Source organism: Xiphias gladius, chromosome 2 (assembly GCF_016859285.1).
Source record: "Xiphias gladius isolate SHS-SW01 ecotype Sanya breed wild chromosome 2, ASM1685928v1, whole genome shotgun sequence".
NCBI lineage: Eukaryota > Metazoa > Chordata > Actinopteri > Istiophoriformes > Xiphiidae > Xiphias > Xiphias gladius.
The window spans coordinates 1851799-1871439 of record NC_053401.1 but is presented as its reverse complement, the minus strand read 5'-3'; the positions used below and the strand labels follow the sequence as shown (position 1 = coordinate 1871439).

At 40.8% G+C, this 19641-nt stretch overlaps 1 protein-coding gene and 1 long non-coding RNA gene across 3 annotated transcripts in view; one reads left to right on the top strand and one right to left on the bottom strand.

The window, feature by feature from the left end:
* grip1 (glutamate receptor interacting protein 1) overlaps positions 1 to 19641 on the top strand; it is a 59215-nt gene that overhangs the window by 24978 nt on the left and 14596 nt on the right. For both annotated transcript variants that reach the window (XM_040141571.1, XM_040141565.1), the window contains exons 2-16: positions 6690 to 6770; positions 8433 to 8568; positions 10017 to 10162; positions 11236 to 11319; positions 11445 to 11520; positions 11704 to 11849; positions 13067 to 13214; positions 13421 to 13590; positions 13789 to 13926; positions 14114 to 14263; positions 14738 to 14924; positions 15770 to 15915; positions 17150 to 17230; positions 18259 to 18328; positions 18680 to 18825. In XM_040141571.1, the coding sequence (XP_039997505.1) occupies positions 6690 to 6770; positions 8433 to 8568; positions 10017 to 10162; positions 11236 to 11319; positions 11445 to 11520; positions 11704 to 11849; positions 13067 to 13214; positions 13421 to 13590; positions 13789 to 13926; positions 14114 to 14263; positions 14738 to 14924; positions 15770 to 15915; positions 17150 to 17230; positions 18259 to 18328; positions 18680 to 18825 (1905 nt within the window). The remainder of the gene's footprint in view (positions 1 to 6689; positions 6771 to 8432; positions 8569 to 10016; positions 10163 to 11235; positions 11320 to 11444; positions 11521 to 11703; positions 11850 to 13066; positions 13215 to 13420; positions 13591 to 13788; positions 13927 to 14113; positions 14264 to 14737; positions 14925 to 15769; positions 15916 to 17149; positions 17231 to 18258; positions 18329 to 18679; positions 18826 to 19641) is intronic.
* LOC120797741 lies at positions 15762 to 17576 on the bottom strand. Its single transcript, XR_005708563.1, has 4 exons — positions 17345 to 17576; positions 17124 to 17228; positions 16287 to 16366; positions 15762 to 15890 (listed from the first exon to the last, which is right to left on the bottom strand). It is a non-coding gene; the product is annotated as an uncharacterized LOC120797741 (long non-coding RNA).

Sequence of the window (19641 nt, the reverse complement as noted above, 5' to 3'; positions counted from 1 at the left end):
TCAACATGATCGCCGTGTCGTTTAAATGTCGCTGCCAGATCCTGCGCAGGGTGAACAAAGGTAGAGAGGCATAGAAGAACACTGGGAGGGAGAGAGAGAGAGAGAGAGAGAGAGAGAGGCTGGATGTATGTGTGATGGAGGGCTAAGCATGTTTGCATGTGGAACATAGATGTGTGTTTGCATGGTTGTGCTGTAAACTGCTGACATTGAAAGAGAGAGAGTGGGTTGTTTATGACCAAAGCCAGCTGTGTGTGTGTGTGTGTGTGTGTGCTGTTTGTGTGTGTATGCGTGTCTCTGCCTGTGTCTTAAGTGTGTTTCGAACATGATCTCCTGATGGATTCATTCAGTCGATTGCTGCAGGTAGCTTTGGACAAGAGACCTTCAGAGTTAGTGTGAACACAGAGAGAGAGAGAGAGACAGAGAGAGCAGTACATCTGATTTCATTAATGTATATTCGTGGTGTGTATGAACCGGGGAGAGCGAGAATAGAGGAGAAAGGAGGGTAGACAGAGAGAGAGAAAGTGTGTGTGTCAAGGTTTTTGTGATATTTTTATCACTGGATGTTAATGTTTTTTTTCTCAGAAAGTCTGGAGCAGTTTGAAGCTGCAGGTGTTGGTGTCGGCTGCGGTGGAAAAAAATAATCAGATTATTTCGTAAAATTAACAAAAGCACAATGTAAAAATGTTCCTCTGCAAGTGAAAGCCCCGTGTTTAGTATTTTACTACAGTAAAAGCACATTTATTAGCACGAATTATTAGCAAAGTAAAAGTATGTATTATGACTGTAACTGTTAAATTATTATTAGATCGGGGAGAATTACTTGATCACCCACAGTCTGGGTAAAAAATGAATAATTTAAGAATTTTTTAAAAACAAAAATGCCTAAATTTCCCTTGTTCCAGCTCCTGAGATGTGAATACTTACTGCTTTACTGCTGTTGGTTGAACTAAACAAGCAATTTGAAGAAATCACATTGGGCTCTGAGAAATAAATGAGTTCATGGAAAAATAAGCCCTGAACTCCTGCACACTGTCAGCACTGAAACCTCAAAATGTGAGCCATCTGTAGGTTTTTGTCATTTTTGTACAGGAGTCAAATCCCCCCACACCTCAGACTATGATACCGTTAATAAGCAGGACAAAGTAAGAAACATTTATCAAGAGGAGAAATTCAAACAGCGGAGAGATGGAGGGATGTCAACAACCAGGTCACGTGTACTGTCCAAACTAAACATAGGTCCCATAGTTTGCATGTTAAGTCATTTCTGTGGTAAAAATATGGTCTCGGTGCAGCTTCTTCACTGTGATCATCAACTGCTTTTTCTCCGTTTTATATTGTTCTCATCGACACTCCTTTGAGAGTTTGGTCTGTTTGTCAGAAAAACACAAGTAGTTTGAACTCTTGACAACCTAAGATGGACTTTTGATGTCAACTCACCAGTTTTAGAGACAGAGGCATTGATGGATTCATCAAAAAGTCTGTATTAATAGATTAATAGAGAACAAACAAGCATCAGAATGACAGAATGAGCAGGTTTACTGACGATGGTTAAAATGCGAATAAACTCAATTTCACCGTCTCTTTTTGTATCATATTTTTATAGAACTGAGGTGTTTTTAATCTGTAGATGGAGGAAGTTTCAGATCCTTTAAATAACGTAGTTAAACGCTGTCGTAAGTAAAAGTACCTTAACTATTTGCAGTAAAAAAAAAGTACTCAATAGTTTTCTGCTAAAACTATAAAAAGTGAGAGTACTGATTGTGCAGGACGGACCTTGTCTGTGTGTATAGTAGTGGATTAATATTACAGATGCATTCATGTGAAAGTATCATTTTAATGTTGCAGTCGGTCGAAACTGAGCTAATTTTAACTACTCTACTGTTTTAAATCTATAACAAAGAAGCATATTGTATAAACTCATCTTATTTGAAGGTTAAATCTTGATCTGCAAAGTAACACTAACCGTGGACGGATTATGAGACAACGGGCCCCTTGAGCAAAGACATGGAAAAGGCCCCCACCCCTCCTGTGTAGGAACAAGACACCCAGACTGAAAGAGACACAAAATGACTGCAAATGACGCGGTGGTCGTTCCTTCTCTATTTGTCGTCGTTTTGCGTCTTATTTTGGTCTTTTTGAGTTTCTCTCTAACTGTTCTAATCTCAGGGGGGCCCCTAAAGCCTTGGGCCCCTGCGCCTGGGCCCAGTAGACCCGTTTAGTAATCCATCCAGCCAGTAGCTTCAGCTGTCAGATACATGTTAGTGGAGTAAAAAAATGCAATTTTAGAATTATTCAAGACAACTGTATTAAGTACAGTACTTGGGTAACTTACTTAGTTACTTTCCATCACTGGGTAATGGACTGTGATCCGTATTTGTAGTGCAAGTACCGCGTGTGTTTGGTCAGATGACCTCTGCTGTTGAAGGTCACAGACCCTGAGGCAGGTTCCCGTTGCATCAGGGTCTGTGATTATACATAAAAATAGATTTATACATAAAATGCAAAGTGGATTCTGATGATAACTCCCCACTTTAAGTCACATTATCTCCTGTAAAGGACTTTATTTGAATCTGCATAAGTACATCCTTTGGTCCAGTGTCGTACTTTACATGACATAGTTCAGGTTTGTCTGACTTAGAAGTTATCTTTATAATTCTTTTATTTGAATGTAAAAATTATACTTTCCACTGCACATACAGACAGGAAACGTAGGCTGATATAGCTGCAGTTGTATCTTAACAAATACCTGGAATATTTTTTTTTTAAATGCATGAATATAAAAAATTCTAATAACTAAAACTTAATTCTTAATTGGACAGATAATGTGAAAATGTAAACTGGATAGAAATATGTTTGTAAGTATAACTGCTGAGTCAGAGAGGTTTTACATCCCAGAGTGTGTTTTATCTTTATCAGGTTGAAACACAAAACTGAGGAATTTCCACTGAAGCTGAAAACTACAGGTAAATCAGGACAATTCAACCAACATGCAGCATAAATGTCCGTTAAAAGAATATTTACTGATCACCAAGCAGATCTATGATGTACGGCAGCTCAAAGTCATGAAGAATCTAAATTGAGACTTTCTTTTTTCTTCTGGGAAACTCTGATGGATATTTCTGTCTGTTTATGAACTATTTTTACTCACCTACCAAATCATTTCATAATTTTTTTCTTAGAGGCTCAAATGTAAAGAGCAGGCTCGTAATAACTGTAGCAACCAACACTTAACCAATCGGAACCAATATGACGTCGGCCTTTCTTGGAAATATACTAGTAATTAACAGCAAAATACCAGCAAGTGTGTAGGAAATTACGAGGAACGTTTCGGAGGGAACACCCTAGAAAATACGGGACCCGTAAAATAAAGTGTTCCCTACATTTTACTGCCGCGGTTACTTTTCTAGCCCGTAGGTGGCGCTGGTTCGACTGTTGACCGGGGCTGGTTTCAGACGCTTGATATCTAAGAGAGTGTGTGACCTTGTTAAACAGACATAGCTCAATAACACGAGCTAAAAGTAATTACGCATTGTATAACACGACACAATTTGTAGTACAGAGTATTATATGTGTGTGTGTGTGTGTATTGTAGATGGAGAGAGAAAGGGAGAGATGCTGCTGTCCTACATCTGGAGGAGGAGGAGGATGCTCAGCTTTCATCTTCAGTTAGCTGTGGTGTGTGTGTGTGTGTGTGTTTCCAGAGACACATTGTGTTTCTGAGCTCAGCTGCTGGAACCAAACAGAAGACAAAAAGAGATCTAGAGCAGATTAGAATAAACTAGAATGAAATAAAACAGAACCAAACCGAAGACCAAAATAGAACAACACTGCACTAAACTGGAAGGGGCTGTTTCTCCGTCATTAGCTTAGCTGCAGTTTAAGGTTTAGGACCTGAGCAGGGGTTTAAACGTGTGCTGTCTGGGTCAGAGTCACGTGATCGCTTAAACCCCATCGCTGCGTTTTAAACATCACCTGTGGTTTAGTCTGAACCAGCTGCTGTTTCCTGTAGAAATCATCTCAACTCCTGTAGAAGTCACTGTTTCTGAAGTTTAACTTAAACCTGCTGCAGATCTGGTTTAACAGGGAGTTTAACTTAAACCTGCTGCAGACCTGGTTTAACCGAGGTTTAACTTAACCCTGCTGCCGATCCGGTTTAACAGGAAGTTTAACTTAAAGCTGCTGCAGACCTGGTTTAGCTGAGGTTTAAGTTTATAAAGATCAGTATAAGGACAGATTTATACCACACAGATCCCTTTTCCTTAATTTCTAAAATGTCAAACCTTTCACCATTTTTCTTCTTTTGAAGGCAGCACTGTAAAAACTGGCAAAGTTATATAACAATTAAAGGTCAGACACAGGGTAACTGTTTATCTGACAAACATAACATGGTATAAACAAGTCACAGAAGCAAATAATCATATATGAATTTAGACCAGCTCCCACCACAGATCTACTGTAGGCCAATGCTGTATGTTTGAGAAATTATTGATGCTGCAGAAAGAAAGGAAGTGATGATATGATGCTATTGAAATATTCAGATCAATATTTAATTGATACTTAATACTTAATGATAGTGATAGTCAACTTAGCAGGGAGACGGTTTCTCCCTTAACGTGATTCATCGGTGGAAATAAATTCATGACCATCGCGTCATCAGATCACTGTGACTTGAGTACAACATCACTCGTTGTGAAATCAGTGTCTCTTATTAGTTAATTGTACGACAATTGCGGACAACAGGGGAACCACTGCAGAACTTCAGACACACCTACTCCAGTTTTTCCAATGCCGCAGTGAAATGCTGCTCCACACATGAAGGGCGTCTATAAACCACACACCCGTCTCTGAGACTTGTTACTTCGTAAGCATCTGTAAAAGTCACCTGAGGAAAGACTGGTTTTGTAGATGTAATTAAACCAATTTCCAGTAAATAATTGCTTGATCGATAATTGATTAGAAGCAGGCCGTTCTTTCCTGCTATAGTTTTAGAAAGCTTTTATGGTTTTTGATTGTTTTTGTCTGTGTCAGTTGTCAGTAGATATTGGGACTTGTGGCCCCAAACAGCTGTAAACTGAGAATATCGTGGGTTTTATTTGAATCATCATCACGTATTTCCCGCCTCCAGAGCATCCGCACAACATGACCCTCATCCAATCAAATAAATTAAATTGAATTAAAGTCAGTTTTATTGACATAGCGCCGAATCATAACAGAAGTTATTTGAGGGCACTTTTCATACAGAGCAGGTCTGGATCGTAGTCTTTATAAAGTGACAATCAATCGATCAATCAATCAGTCCATTAAAAGACAAATCCAATTACATCTCTGCATCGACATCAATCTACATGACATCATGCTGGCTCTGTCAGCAAAAAAAAAAATTCAGATGCCTCATCTGTGTGATGACATCATGGAGGGGGAGGGGAGGGTCTCCCAGTGGACGGCTGCAATTGGCCCAGGCAGTGTTCTTCACAGGGATTGGTCACTGTAGTGATGAAGTCACTGCTCTGTGGCTGGAGTTTTCTTTATTCATGAGGCCAGGCTGCAGCAGCTTCACACCAGAACCCAGAACGATGACTGGTCAGGAAGAGTCAGTCAGTTAGTTTTCAGAGCTTTATTAGTTCTTAACCAGCAGCAGGACTGAAGCTAAGGTTGCTAACATGCTAAATTACTGTTAGTGATGCCAGGAAGCTTTTAATGCAAGGATTGTGGTAGTGTATCTATCAATTTATCTTTTGTTTTCTTGTTTTCTGAATAAGTTTAGCTTTAGCTAAACTAGCTAGCTCTAGCTCTGAGATGTATTTTTGTAGCGGAAGCTCTGCAATGTCTGATGATGATGGTGAGTGTAGATGTGGATTTGAGGTTTTTGTCTCTTGTGGTTTGTTTGGACTCAGAAGTCAAAGGTCGTCAGGTGTTTCTGGCAAAAACACTGGTAGAACCTCTAAACGAGCTGAAAGAACTGGTAGAAGTCCAGAACTAGATGATCTGATTGAACCTCAGAACCAGTTAGAGAAAGTGGTCCTACATACAGGGACTGGATAAGCTCCAGAACCAGACACAGAAGTTGGCAAAGATTTCGAACAACTGGTAATGGTCTGGAACCAATTAGGGGAAGTGATGGACCTTCAGAGCTACATATTGGAACTGGGAGAGCTTCACAACCAGTTAGAAAACTGGTAAATGTCTGGAACCAGTTAGAGGCAGTGGTGGAGTTTCAGAGCTACATGCTGTAACTAATAGAGCTTCAGAACCAGTTAGAGAAACTGTTGGAGGTTTGGAACAGGTTAGAGGAACTGGTAAAGGTGTAGAAATCCAGTTAGAGGAAGTGGTGGAGTTTCAGAGGTGCCCACCAGTAGTACTTCAGGACCAATTAGAGAAACTGGTCCAGCTCCAAAATCAGTACAAGCAACTGCTGGAGGTTCGTAGCCATTTAAAGGAACTGGGCGAGGTTTTTTTTTAGCCAGTTAAGGCTAACTGGCTGAACCAGTTAGAGAAACTGGTACAGCCTCAGAACCATTTAGAGGAACTGGTAGAGCTTTGGAACCATTCAGTTGGAGCTTCAGAACCAGTTGAAGAAACTGGTCCAGTGCAAGTCTGAAACAAACCAGAGAAGCTGGTAGAGCTTCTAAACCAATGTGTGTCCGTTACTGTGTATAGTGATTCGTGCTGTGTGTTTCCTTGTGTTTCAGATGAGGGGCCGTACACCAAACACTCTGCCGGGTCGAGACCTCCAGATGGAGCACTGGCCATCAGGAGACAGAGTATACCAGGTAACACACACTCACAACACAATCCCACATATTTATTGTGCTGTTATATTTTAACTTGTTATTGTGAACTGAACTGTTCCACTTATTCTGTTTCTTGTCGGCATGATTCCACCAGCAGAGCTAATAAAGCAAAACTGATGGAGATAACAGCTGTGAAAACAGAGCGCGCGCACACAAACAGAGCGTTAGCTGATGTTTTCTATTTGCGTGACCTGCAGGAAGATGCTTGCAGTCGCAGTTTATCTCCTCCCACCTGGAGCTGGTGGCCGACTTGTATCTGAATGCAGCAAATAGAATTAGCCAATAACGCTGCACACAAAATATATGAAGATACTGCCAGCGATACTAGATAGCTGTCGTAGTGATGAACAGCCTGTTGAATAAAATGGTTAATGAAAATAAACTGGAACTGGAAGAGCTGTTAAGACCTGTTCGGTTTTGGAAAACTGGTTTCGGTCTAAACCACTTAGAAGAACTAATGGTGCTTCAGAAACAGCTTGAGGAACTGCAAACCTTCAAAACCAGTTGACCGATGATGTGGCGGCACGTCAAAAAGAGTAAAGGAACCAGGATCCAGTCAGGGAAAGTGGGGGAGCCTCAGATCCAGTTACAGGAACTGGTAGAACTTTAAAACCAGTAAGAGGATCTTGTCGAGCTTCAAATCCAGTTGACAGACCTCAAAAGACAGTCAGACACCTGGATCTGAGCACATTAGAGCAACTGGTACAGCCTCTGAACGAGTTATGAGTACTGGTAGAGGTTCTGATCCAGCTACAGAAGTGCTAGAGCCGTAGAACTAGTTAGAGGAAGTGGTAGAGCTTTGGAGACAAGTAATAAGAATTGTAAAAGGATCGGAACTAGTTACTAGTTTAGAACCATGTCAACCAAAGTGAAACCACCCCTGATCATCCTCACTCTAGAATTTGAAATGACTGCTTCCCATTTAGGCTCAGAAGGCGTTTTAGATTCATAGTTAAAACTGAAACCATGCAGCTTTAACAAATCTCTGTGTTGCACTTCATCTCTTTCAGCGTTCAGCTTTGTGAAGTAACACTTTCAAAAGTTTCTCCCCTGTCGCTGCAGTAAACTGGTTCATTTACTTTTTTTTTTATTTTCCAGGGTCTGAGATTTAGGGGTTTTTCTCTTTCAGATTGTGACTCAGGGCTGATGTGTTAGAAAAGTTGAAAAGGAGACTGTAAAGCCTCTTTAGAGGAAGAAGATGAGGGAGGAGAAGAAGACAATGATGGTCACTGCCAAAGATCGGATGTCTTAATCCTGTCTGAATGAAGGAGGGGGAAGCTTTGCCGGATTAATATTAAAATATATTTTAAATAAAATCCTGCTCTCTGTTACATCACCTGAGGATCGGTCACATCGCATTGTACCAGGCCTGCAGGGAAATATCTCCCTCTCTCTCTATCCATCTCTCCTGCTGCTAAATATTTCAGGCGTTTGATAAAATATAGATGGACGACAGAATAGAAGGTGACTTCACTTCTCTCTTTGTCCAGATTATTAATCCATTTCTCTGTGCTGAGAGTTGGATGAGGAAACTGTGAAGTCAGAGAGAGAGAAAAGTGGATGAGGTGGAAGAAATAAAAGAGTCCAATTGTGCTGTAAGAAGTGTTCATCCAATCCAATGTCCTTCTGGTTGTGATGTAGACGAGTTTCGGGGCTGCTCAGTGGTGGAGTTGATGAAGAAAGAGGGGACAACGCTAGGACTGACGGTTTCAGGCGGCATTGACAAGGATGGGAAACCCAGGGTTTCAAACCTGCGACAGGGAGGCATCGCTGCCAGGTAACACATCAGTTTCTATTTTGTTTTATTCTATTCTTTCAGTTTAAAAAAAAAAAGGCTATATGTTTTGTAACTTATCTTTAGTTTTGTTCTGTTTCATCACATTCTAGTCTATAGATGGTTTCCGAGACCCGTGCACAGACAGGAGGCAGAAAACGACCCTAAATGACCAAAAGCTTATGAGGAGGTCAACATGAAAACTTATTATTGGGCCCAAAACTGAACGAAAAACAAAACTAATGAGTGGAAGATGTTCCTTATCTGAAGAAGGAAACCTGCCTGTTGGCTCAGAGCTGTTAGCTCCGGGGATCTGGTCTGGATCTGATGAAACTGTGGATGTTTTACAATGAAGCTCTCGGAATAAACTCCAGATTTCATGTCAGACAGCTCTCGCTGTTTATTGTGTGTTGAAGGGTGATAGAGGAGCAGACTGATGGTTTTTATGCTCCTAATTTTTGTGAGACAATAAATCAAACAGGCGCACAGAGTCTGTTTTCACGATACTGTGTGTCCTGATCAATAACGCTGATTAAACCCTGTATTGACAGTTTATCAGGAGTGGATCTCTGCCTGTTTACACCGCAGTCATCTATAATCTCTAATATGTTTGTAGCTCATCCGGCAGACGTCCAGTGTCTGGTCTGTTCAGAGGAAACAGCAGGACAACGTTAGTGTTTTCATGTTAATGTGATATTTTTGGACACACACAGGTCATTCCTCTCTGCCTGTGGAGCTAACTTTGTGTGTAGCCTGGTTTAACGTTATCACTGGTATAGGCTGCCACTGGAATATGTTTCATGTTAGTTCACCAGAGTTGTCAGGTGTCTGTCAAAGGAGGTGTGTGGTTAAAATAAAAAGGTGTGGAATGCGAGGATGTGCGTCGTAACGGTAATTTCACAGGTTTCCAGCAGCTGCTTTATGGCTAAATGCGGAAAATGTTCGTGTATACGTGGTAATAACGTTGTGGAAACGTGTTTTCTGCCCCAATGCTTCACACGCGTCCTCCATTGTTTGTAAGTGGGGAACATGTCTATTCCAATCTGCTCTACATCTATTCTGTTTCTATCTTAGCCTCCTTCGGATTACTTTCTTGCAAGGCTGTCAGTTTTTATTTGAAATTCAAACTACTATTTGAACGTGGGGGTGGGGGATCTTTAAATCTGTAATCATCTGCTCAAATTAAGTGCAACGGGCCATGTCTTGTACTCCAGCTGGGGGCGTTCAAGAAATGCACTGTTACTGAGGCACCTCAAATGAATGCCAACACAGTCGGATTGTAATTTTGCCCTCCAACTAACAGCAACTCTTGAACGAGAGGTCACTGTGCAACTGTTGTTTTAAAATTTCTAACCCTGTGGAATCAGTTTTTCTGGTTAACTCAAGTCTGGAACTGGTCCGTTAAAAGGATAATCTGGATTTATAAGCTGGTGTTTTAACTGATTGTTCAGGAGCGACCAGCTGAACGTGGGCGACTACATCCGATCCGTCAACGGCATCAACCTGGCCAAGTTCAGACACGATGAAATCATCAGTCTGCTGAAGAACGTCGGGGAGCGGGTCGTCCTGGAGGTCGAGTACGAGCTGCCGCCAGTCTGTAAGTACCAGTAATAACATTAGTAGTTATACAAGTCATAAAATCAGGAGTTAGTGTATATTAAACCCTCTGGAGTCTGTGTTTTCATTTGTGAAAATATACTGAACATGTTTTATTTATAGTAACATACACTATTTATATGTCATGGTGAGACAAGGTGAGAAAAAACAGTTTAAAGGGCTGATGTGGGGCTCTCACACAGTATCTAATTCATGTCTGTAGACCAGGGGTCAGCAGTTGGGTTTAACTGAGGGCCAGCTCTTTAAGAGCTGTTCAATGGGGGGGGGGCAACAAAGTTATACAGGCACAGGGCAGATGCAGCCCCGTTTTCTTTTTGCTTTCAAGGATAAAACACATTTATACAACTTGTTGTTTTAGGGTTGTAGCCGAGGGCAGCTAATGTTACTGTAAAGCCTTTCTGACAAACAAATGACTCACAGGGCCGCAAATAACAGTTGTTTTCATCATCGATTAAGATGCAGATTATTTTCTCTATTGATAAATTAATAGTTTTGTGTCTATAAAATGTCAGAAAACCCGAAGAGATTCATTTTACTTTGTTAGAAAAGAGAGAAAAATCCTCACATCTGAGGAGCTGTTTGCCGCAACTAAAACAAATATTCAATTATCAAAATGCTGTTAATCCAGATCAATTTCCTGTCGATCGACTAATCAATGAATCGACTATTCGTTTCAGCTCTAACTCATACACACAAATGTTTCTTACAGCTGCACCACGAGACCTAAAGTGCAAATGACAGGTCATCCACGCTCATTAAACAGTGGCCCGTTTCAGTTATAGCTGAATGAAAACACTGTTGTTACTGTTGCCGTGGAAACATTTTTTATCTTCACGCTTCACGTTTATTTAACTGCTGCCTATTAGGGTCAAATAACTGATTATATCTTTACCGGGAGCTACACAGGTCCCTTGTTTACATTCTTTACCTGCATCTTTAGCCGCTAAACAAAGAAAAAAACAAATGCGTAGAAAGTCAACCTGGTGTCCAGAGGGTTAAAGCTGTAGTTGGTCGGAGGTGATGTTAACGTGCTGATGTTGTGGTGTGTTACAGCTGTGCAGGGGTCAGGGGTCATGTTTAAGAGCGTGGAAGTCACGCTGCACAAAGAAGGAAACAGTTTCGGCTTCGTCATAAGAGGTGAGGAAGGCTCATTGTGTGTGTTTGTGTGTGTGTGTGTGTTTTTGTGTGTGTGTGTGTGTGTGTCTTTGTATAAAAAATTTATAAATCAAAAGATGATCACATGACATGACTGTGTTTTACAGGTGGGGCCCATGAAGACAGGAACAAGTCTCGCCCCATCGTCATAACAACCATCAGACCAGGTGGACCGGCTGACAGGTGAATGACCTCTGACCTTTATAGTATTTTGTATAGTAATTTAATTTTTGTTAAACTGACTCTCCTCAGTAAATCCACTTCTCGTTTTGAACCCTGAACCGCTCTCTCTATTGTTCCTGGTCACCTGGCAGTGGCATTAGAGCTTCTGTATAGAACTGAAAACTGTCCCCTCTCTCTCTCCAGAGAAGGAACCGTCAAACCGGGCGATCGGTTGCTCAGCATCGACGGGATTCGTCTCCATGGCAGCACGCTATCAGAGGCCATGAGCATCCTGAAGCAGTGTGGGCAGGAGGCTACACTGCTGATCGAGTACGACGTATCGGTGATGGGTCAGTTAATACTCTCTGTTAGCCATTTTAAAAGTTCATACTTCATCTTAATCAGCACCTATTTCGATAATGGATCACTTTTACCATTGTTCAAGCAAAAATGCCAAAAATGTTATGCTCTCAGCTTCTCTAGTGTGAGATTTTGTTGCTTTTCTTTGTCTTGTCTGTGGTAATTTGAATATCTTTTCTGATGTTCAGAAACCCAAACAAGTAATGAATTTAATCAACAAGCTTAATCAATAATGAAAATAATTATACTGTATGTTGCAGCCCTACTATCAGCAGTTCACAGCTGTTATTGAAGTTGTTAGTAGATAATACTCAGTCGGTATCAGATTGGATTGGATTAAAGTGCAGTAGATACATTTTTTGCAACAATAAACAAATATTACACGATAAAATGTTTGAAAGAAAACCAGTTTTTCAAAGGCAAATGTACTTATATTGCACACGTTTCAAACTGCATTACAAACATTGAAACTTTAAAATTGAGAATAAACTTGAAAGATTGAAATGAAAATGTGAACGTGTATACAAATGTCTGATATCAAGGTGAAAATACATACACACATAAAAACAAAATAAAAGCTATAAACACAACATTAGAAGGCAGCAGATACGCACTGATGTATTTTGCCTATGTTGTACCAAAACCAGATAGCTTCGTTTTTTTAACGAATGTTTTTGGACATACAGTCATTAATCTGGCCAGTGCACTGAATAATTTTTTAATAGGATGGAAGTCATGATTAGAAAGTAGGCCTGCAACTAACGATTATTTTCATTATTGATTAATCTGTGGATTATTTCTAGATTAATCGATTAATCACTTTTGTCTATTCAGTTTATAATGATAGAAAACAGAAAAGCTGCAAATCCTCACATTAGAGAAGCTTAAATAAGATAATATTTGGTTAGTTTTTGCTTGAGAAAAAACTAAAACGATTAATTGATAATCAGAATAGTTGATTAATTTTTTTGTCAGTTGCAGCTCTATTAGAAAGTGACATGTAAAGTTGACTATCATCTGCATAATGTTGATTGGAAATCTTGTTTCTGTAAATAATATGATCTAATGTTATAGATCATATTATTAAATAAAACAGGACCCAGGATTGAACCCTGTGGAACACCCTCTGAAGTCCTTATTGTAAAATGAATAAAATAAATGTTTTTAAAAAAAAACATATATTTGTGTGTCTTCTTCTTCTTGTCAGACTCGGTTGCCACGGCGTCGGGGCCGCTGCTGGTGGAGGTTGCTAAGGCGACAGGCTCCAGTCTAGGCGTGGCTCTTTCCACCTCCATGTTCTGCAACAAGCAGGTCATCATCATCGACAAGGTCAAACCAGCCAGCATAGCGGACAGGTACCTGACCTCTGCCCTAGAAAGGCTTAAAAATGCTTGTTCATACACAGTGTGAGCCAACCTCGACCTCAATTTTTGTTTCATGTTGTTTAGTTGTGTGTTTTTTTCTTAATTTTATTTGATCCTTGTTCTTGAGTTCCTAACCTTTACGTGTGTGTGTGTGTGTGTGTGTTTTTTTTGTGTGTATTTTGTTTTTGTGTGTGTAGGTGTGGTGCTCTTCACGCAGGAGACCACATTTTGTCTGTTGATGGGAAATCGATGGAGTTTTGTTCTCTGGCCGAAGCCACTCAGCTGCTCTCTGCCTCCTGTCAGACCGTCCGCATGGAGATTCTGCCGCAACACCAGGCCCGTCCAGCCCTGAATGCACCACAGCACGGTATAAACACACACTCACACCAGTCCCAAACTGGCCCTGAACACACCATTACATACTGTACATATGGAAGCTTTTTATAAAGCTGCGATGCAGGCAGCAACCTGACCTTTGACCTTTGACCTTTCCTCATGTTTAAACCTAAACACCCTCCTCTATGTGTTTTTGTGTTTGTTTGTGTGTGTGCGCGCGCTCGTGCAGTCAAGGTGCAACGTAGTCCCCGCCCCCTCCCCTGGGAGACCGGAAGCTCTGCCCCCATCCTCCCCCCCTACCACTACAACACGTACCACCCCGACCAATCAGCTGCCAGATCGCACAACCGCCATACAAACAACCCTCGTACGTCCACCTCTCTCTCTCTCTCCCTGATGTTTTATTTTTATAGATCTCCGCTCATCATGTGTCTCTCTCACTGAAGTTTTATTTTGGAAGAGAGCCCTCCGCTCATCATTTCTCGCTCTCTCTTTGTAGTTTTATTTTGAAAGAGAGCCCTCCGCTCATCATGTCTCCCGCTTTCTCTCTGTAGCTCTCAGCCACTCGTTCTCTCCCGGCTCCATGTCGGCCTATAGTCTCTCGTCCCTGAACATGAGCACCCTGCCCAGGAACATGTATCCCACGAGTCCACGGGGCACGCTGATGAGGAGGAAAGGCAAGAAGAAGGACTTCAAGAGCTCATGTGAGTCTGACCTCTCACCTCTGGCCTAGTTTTCTGTTCTATTATAATTTGAGGCACGTCGGATCATTTCAGGCATAGACTCAGTCTCTAGTAAACAGCGCCTACACGAGTGTAAGACGTGTGAAGATACACGGGATATATAACATGTAAAATACTGAATAGAATCTTAAATTGATTTTTTAAAAACAAGATAAAGTGTCAGAAATTCTAGGGACAGAGACCTCCGTTCGTCCGTCTCCGCCGTCAGAACCAGCTGAACGGACTGAACCTGATACCAGATATTTACTGAATGAAAGTAGTGTTGTAGTAGGCTGCAGTGAAGAATTTTATTCACCGATTCATTGATTTTATTTCCCCACCGGGGGGAATGTGCAGACAGTGATTGACCAGTCATTGCAGACACCGTTGCTTAGAAATGATGTAGAAAACCCCAAAATTCGGTCCTGACTCTCTTTCCGTCTCTGTCTCCACCAGTGTCTCTTGCGTCCAGCACCGTGGGTCTCGCCGGTCAGGTCGTTCACACGGAAACCACGGAGGTGGCGTTGCTAGGCGACGGCATCATGGGCTTCGGCCTGCAGCTGCAGGGTGGAGTGTTCGCCACGGAAACGTTATCCTCGCCGCCGCTCATCGCTTACATCGACCCCGACAGCCCCGCTGAGAGGTAAACACACACGGCACCTGTTCACTACTCGCTGTTTGGTATTTCAGAGGGTGTGTTTGTATCAGGTCCAGGTCAGACAGTTAGTTGTATTTTATTACATTTTATTAAATTGTTTTTTCTTTTTCTTCTGTTTTTCTTCTTTTTTGGTTTTAGTTATTATCAGAGCTGAAATGATTAGTCAATTAATCGATTACTTGATCGACAGAAAATTAAATAGTTTCAGTAATTTTTCAAACAAAAATGCCCCAAATTTTCTAGTTTACAGTCAAGGAATGAACAGTAAATATTACACTTTATTCATTTATTATAATTAAGTTAACTTTATTTAATTTTGTTTGGGTTTAGTTGATTTAAAAAAATTCTTATTTCTAATCAGTTTCCTCAATATTCTTTTAATAGATTTTATTCACATTTCTTTTGCTCTTTTTTGTGGTTTTAGTTATTATTGGGGCTGAAACGATTAATCAGTTAAACGATTAGTTGATCAACAGAGAATTTATCTCTAACAATTCTGATCAAGGATTAATCGTTTAAGTAATCTATGAAAAAAATGCCACTCGTGCCTTTTCCAGCCTCTGAAAATGTGAGGATTCGCTTTTTTTTTTTAATATGATAGTAAACAGAAAGGTCTTTGGGTTTTGGACAAAGTAAGACATTAGAAAACGTTACCTTGATCTCTGGGGGATTATAATTTTTACTATTTTCTGACATTTTATAGAATAAATAATAAACAATCTGAAGATTAAGCAGTAATGAAAAGCATAGTTAGTTGCAGACTGTAGTTCTTTTACTTAAAAATTTTTCATCTTCAAACCTTTGTTGTCTGTATTCGTGTGTGTTTGCAGGTGTGGTATCCTGCAGATCGGTGACAGGATTTTGTCCATAAATGGAGTTCCTACCGAAGACTCCACCCTGGAAGAAACCAATCAGCTGCTCAGAGACTCGTCCATCACCGCTCAGCTCACGCTGGAGATCGAGTTCGACGTGGCCGGTACACACACACACACACACACACACACACACACACACACACACACACACACACACGCCTTCCTTTTAATTTATTTATTTCAGTGAATGTTATAATTATATAATAATTCATAAATTCATGTGTCTGAATAAATAAATGTATATTTTCATACGTGAATATTGTAATACCTCATTTGAAATCTCCTCTTTAAGACTGTACTGGACGTAGAAATGACAAGATTTAATGGTTGATGTAATGTTTAATGGTGTTGCAGAGAGCATCTTAGCTGTTAGTTTTAGTCTTGTTTCTGACTTTAAAAAACAGCTTTTTTGTCTTAGTTTTTAGTGATGAAATTTTAGACTGCTGTCCGCTTCAAGTGTGCAAAGACAAACCGGCAGCCTGGTGTCTGTTTCGTCTCGTTTTGGCTGGTTGACAGTCAGTCTGTGTTTAGCTCTGCTCCTCTGGCGTCTGCCTGTAATTTGTCAGACTCTTTGTTAATGTAACATACTCCGGCTCGCATAAATAACCGCCCGCGCCTGAAAACAACACAACACGTTCTCGCTGGTGACTCACAGACAGTGAGAGGAGGTTACTGAATGAGATATCCTCGAGGATAATCACTGGAAACCAGCAGCTCAACTGACACAAGCAGCAGTCACATCGTATGTGGTCTGACCTTCTGTAGTTACACAACTGTTCGATATCACTGTTTTACTAACTGCATCTTTTAAAGTTTTACCACGATCAACGATATCATGCATCTGCATTTCTACATGTTAAAACATGGTTATAACCAGCATTGCTTAGCTGCGTTTTGCTGCTTTTTTGTTGCAGAACAGTGGGTAGTTGCTGTATTATTGTTAGAGCTGCAACAATTCAAAAAAAAAAAATCAGCAACTATTTTGATGATCAGTCATTTTAGTCGTTCTTCAAGCAAAAAAAATATATTTCAAGCTTCTCAAATGTGAGAATTAGATTTTGGACTTTTGGATGAATAAAATGAACAATTTGAATACATCTCCCTGGACTGTGGGAAAATATAACGGGCATTTCTTTTACCTTTTCTGTTATTTTATAGACAAGACGATCAGTCGAAAAAATAATACACTCCCTAAAAATATTTGGTTAACTATTACATTTTTCAAACATTGTGACTGAGATAATAGAGACAAGACAGCCTTCGATTCTCTTTAAATGTTTTTCACAGTGAGGTGAAATTTGCTGCTTACAGTCTCCGTCTCTCTTTCCGTCTCAGAGTCGGTCATCCCCAGCTCCGGAACGTTCCACGTGAAGCTCCCAAAGAAACCAGGGGTGGAGCTGGGAATCACCATCAGCTGTGAGTAAAGAAAACGCAACTTCAGTTCCTACTTCGGTTTACTTTCGGTGCAACATCACCCGGGGACTGAACGAACAGAAAGAATAAACAGGGACACTGCACGATGGTAGTTACCGAAATGTAACCAGCTCTTCAAGTGTGTACTGCACGTAGCTCAGTGTGGCTCTACACTTGGCCAGTTTATTAGGTACAGTGAGTTAAAACTAATTCAGTTGAATCCAGCAGTGCTGCAATAAATCCTGCCTTTCAAGAAGCTTATAATGTTCAGTTGTTGTTGAAACAGTTTTAGAAAGGTGTTGGTTCAACTTAACCATTTTGGAGGATGAACTTTGTGGTGCTATATAAAAACAAGGGGGACAAAATAGCAGAAACACCTGTCAGTACACCCACCGAGCACTTTATTAGGAGCACCTGTACACCTGCTTATTCGTGCAATTATCCAATCAGCCAATCACGTGGCAGCAGTGCATTAAAATCCTGCAGATACAGGTCAGGAGCTTCAGTTAATGCTCACATCAAACATCAGAACGGGGAGAAATGTGATCTCAGTGACTTTGACACTGTGTCATAGTTGTTGGTGCCAGACAGGCTGTTTCTGAAACTGCTGATTTCCCGGGATTTTCACCCACAACAGTCTCTAGAGTTTTTAGTGAAGACAGGTGAAGACTGGATAAACGTATCTAAAGCTTAATATGGCCTGATCACGAGCAGTACATCCATCTAAAGTTGCCGTGGTGATGCCAACAGATGAAATCCGACGGTAATGAAACAGCTTTAGATCTAGTTTGGTCTTACATCATGTGCAGACATCTGGGAAATGAAATTTTTATTTTAAATGAGTGGTTTCATTAAACATTCTGGCCTGGACCTCCTCATGTTGTGATACACATTTGTCAGTTCGATATTACATTTCCGGCTTTGATTTCATTTTTCTTTTTAACATTTAATTCTAATCTCTAGTAGCAGTAAACATGGTGAATTATTCACAGTTTTCTGTTCTGAACTTGTCTTTCTGTTTGTGTCTGCAGCTCCGTCCAACAGGAAACCAGGTGATCCTCTGATCATCTCTGATATCAAGAAAGGCAGTGTCGCACATAGGTATACACACACACACACACACGCGCACACACTCAAACACACACTGTGATGGTTGAATAAACTCAAACATTAAAGTCTCAGCTGTGTCTAAGCTCAGTCAGCTGTCTGTAGTTGGCTGGTTAATTAGGCTAACAGTGCAGGACTGTGTGTGTGTGGGTGCATGTGTGTGTGGGGAGGGGTTTATAGGTCATTGTTTTCTGGAGTGTGTGAAGCAGAAAATGTGAGTTGAAAAGCTTTTGCTGGCTAAGCAGCAGGTAGCATCTGTTTACTGTACATTATTTTTGTATCTTGTGCTGTATAGTTATATTAACTTGTTTTGTTTTGTTTTTTGTTTTACAAAAATGTTTTCAGGACGGGGACGTTGGAGCTCGGAGACAAGCTGCTGGCCATCGATAACATCCGGGTGGAGAACTGCTCGATGGAGGAAGCTGTTCAGATCCTCCAGCAGTGTGAGGAGCTCGTCAAACTGAAGATCCGCAAAGACGAAGACAACTCAGGTTTCATTTCTTACAGTTTTTTTTTTTTTTACTGCCTTTGCACTTGAGTGTGGGATAATAGCGTAAATTTCATTGTGGGAAACCTTGATACTAATCAAGGATCCCTGAAACCTTAGGAATCCCTATAATCTATTCAAGAACCATTTAGATAATGACACTTAAAATCTCCTCAGCAAACTCTAGGGCCTTTTCGGAAACCCCTTAAACATCATTAAGCATCTGTAGAACTTCCTAAAAAAACTCACAAAACCTTTTCAAGGCAACTTATTGTAGAACCACCTCAAAGACTCCTAAAAGCTTCTCAAGGGCACACTTTGAAACTAATCAGGAACCACATAACTGCCGTTGAGGATCACACCTAAAACCTTTTCAGCAGCCCTTAGAACCTTTTCAGTCACCTCTTGAACCTCGTCAAGGATACTTACCTCCTCAAGAACCCCTAAAATCTCCCCAGGGACACTGTAAAAATATTAAGGAACCCCAGACATTTCCCTTAAGAATCCCTAGAACCTATTCAGTGACCATTTAGACATCTTGAATGCAACCTCAATCCTCCTCAACAACTGTTCGGGCCTTTTGAGTGACACCCAGAACTTCATCTGACATCAGAAGAACCTCCTCAGTGACTTCTAAAACCTCCTTCCTTAAGAATCTCCTTAGAAAACCATAAAACCAATCCAGGATCACTGCAAGGTACCAGCAACCCCTTAGGACTTTTATATTGACCTCTAGAACCCCATCAAGAACCCCTAGAACCTATGCAGGGACCTTTTTACTTTTTATATCTTAAGTGACACTTATAAGCCTCCGCAAGGA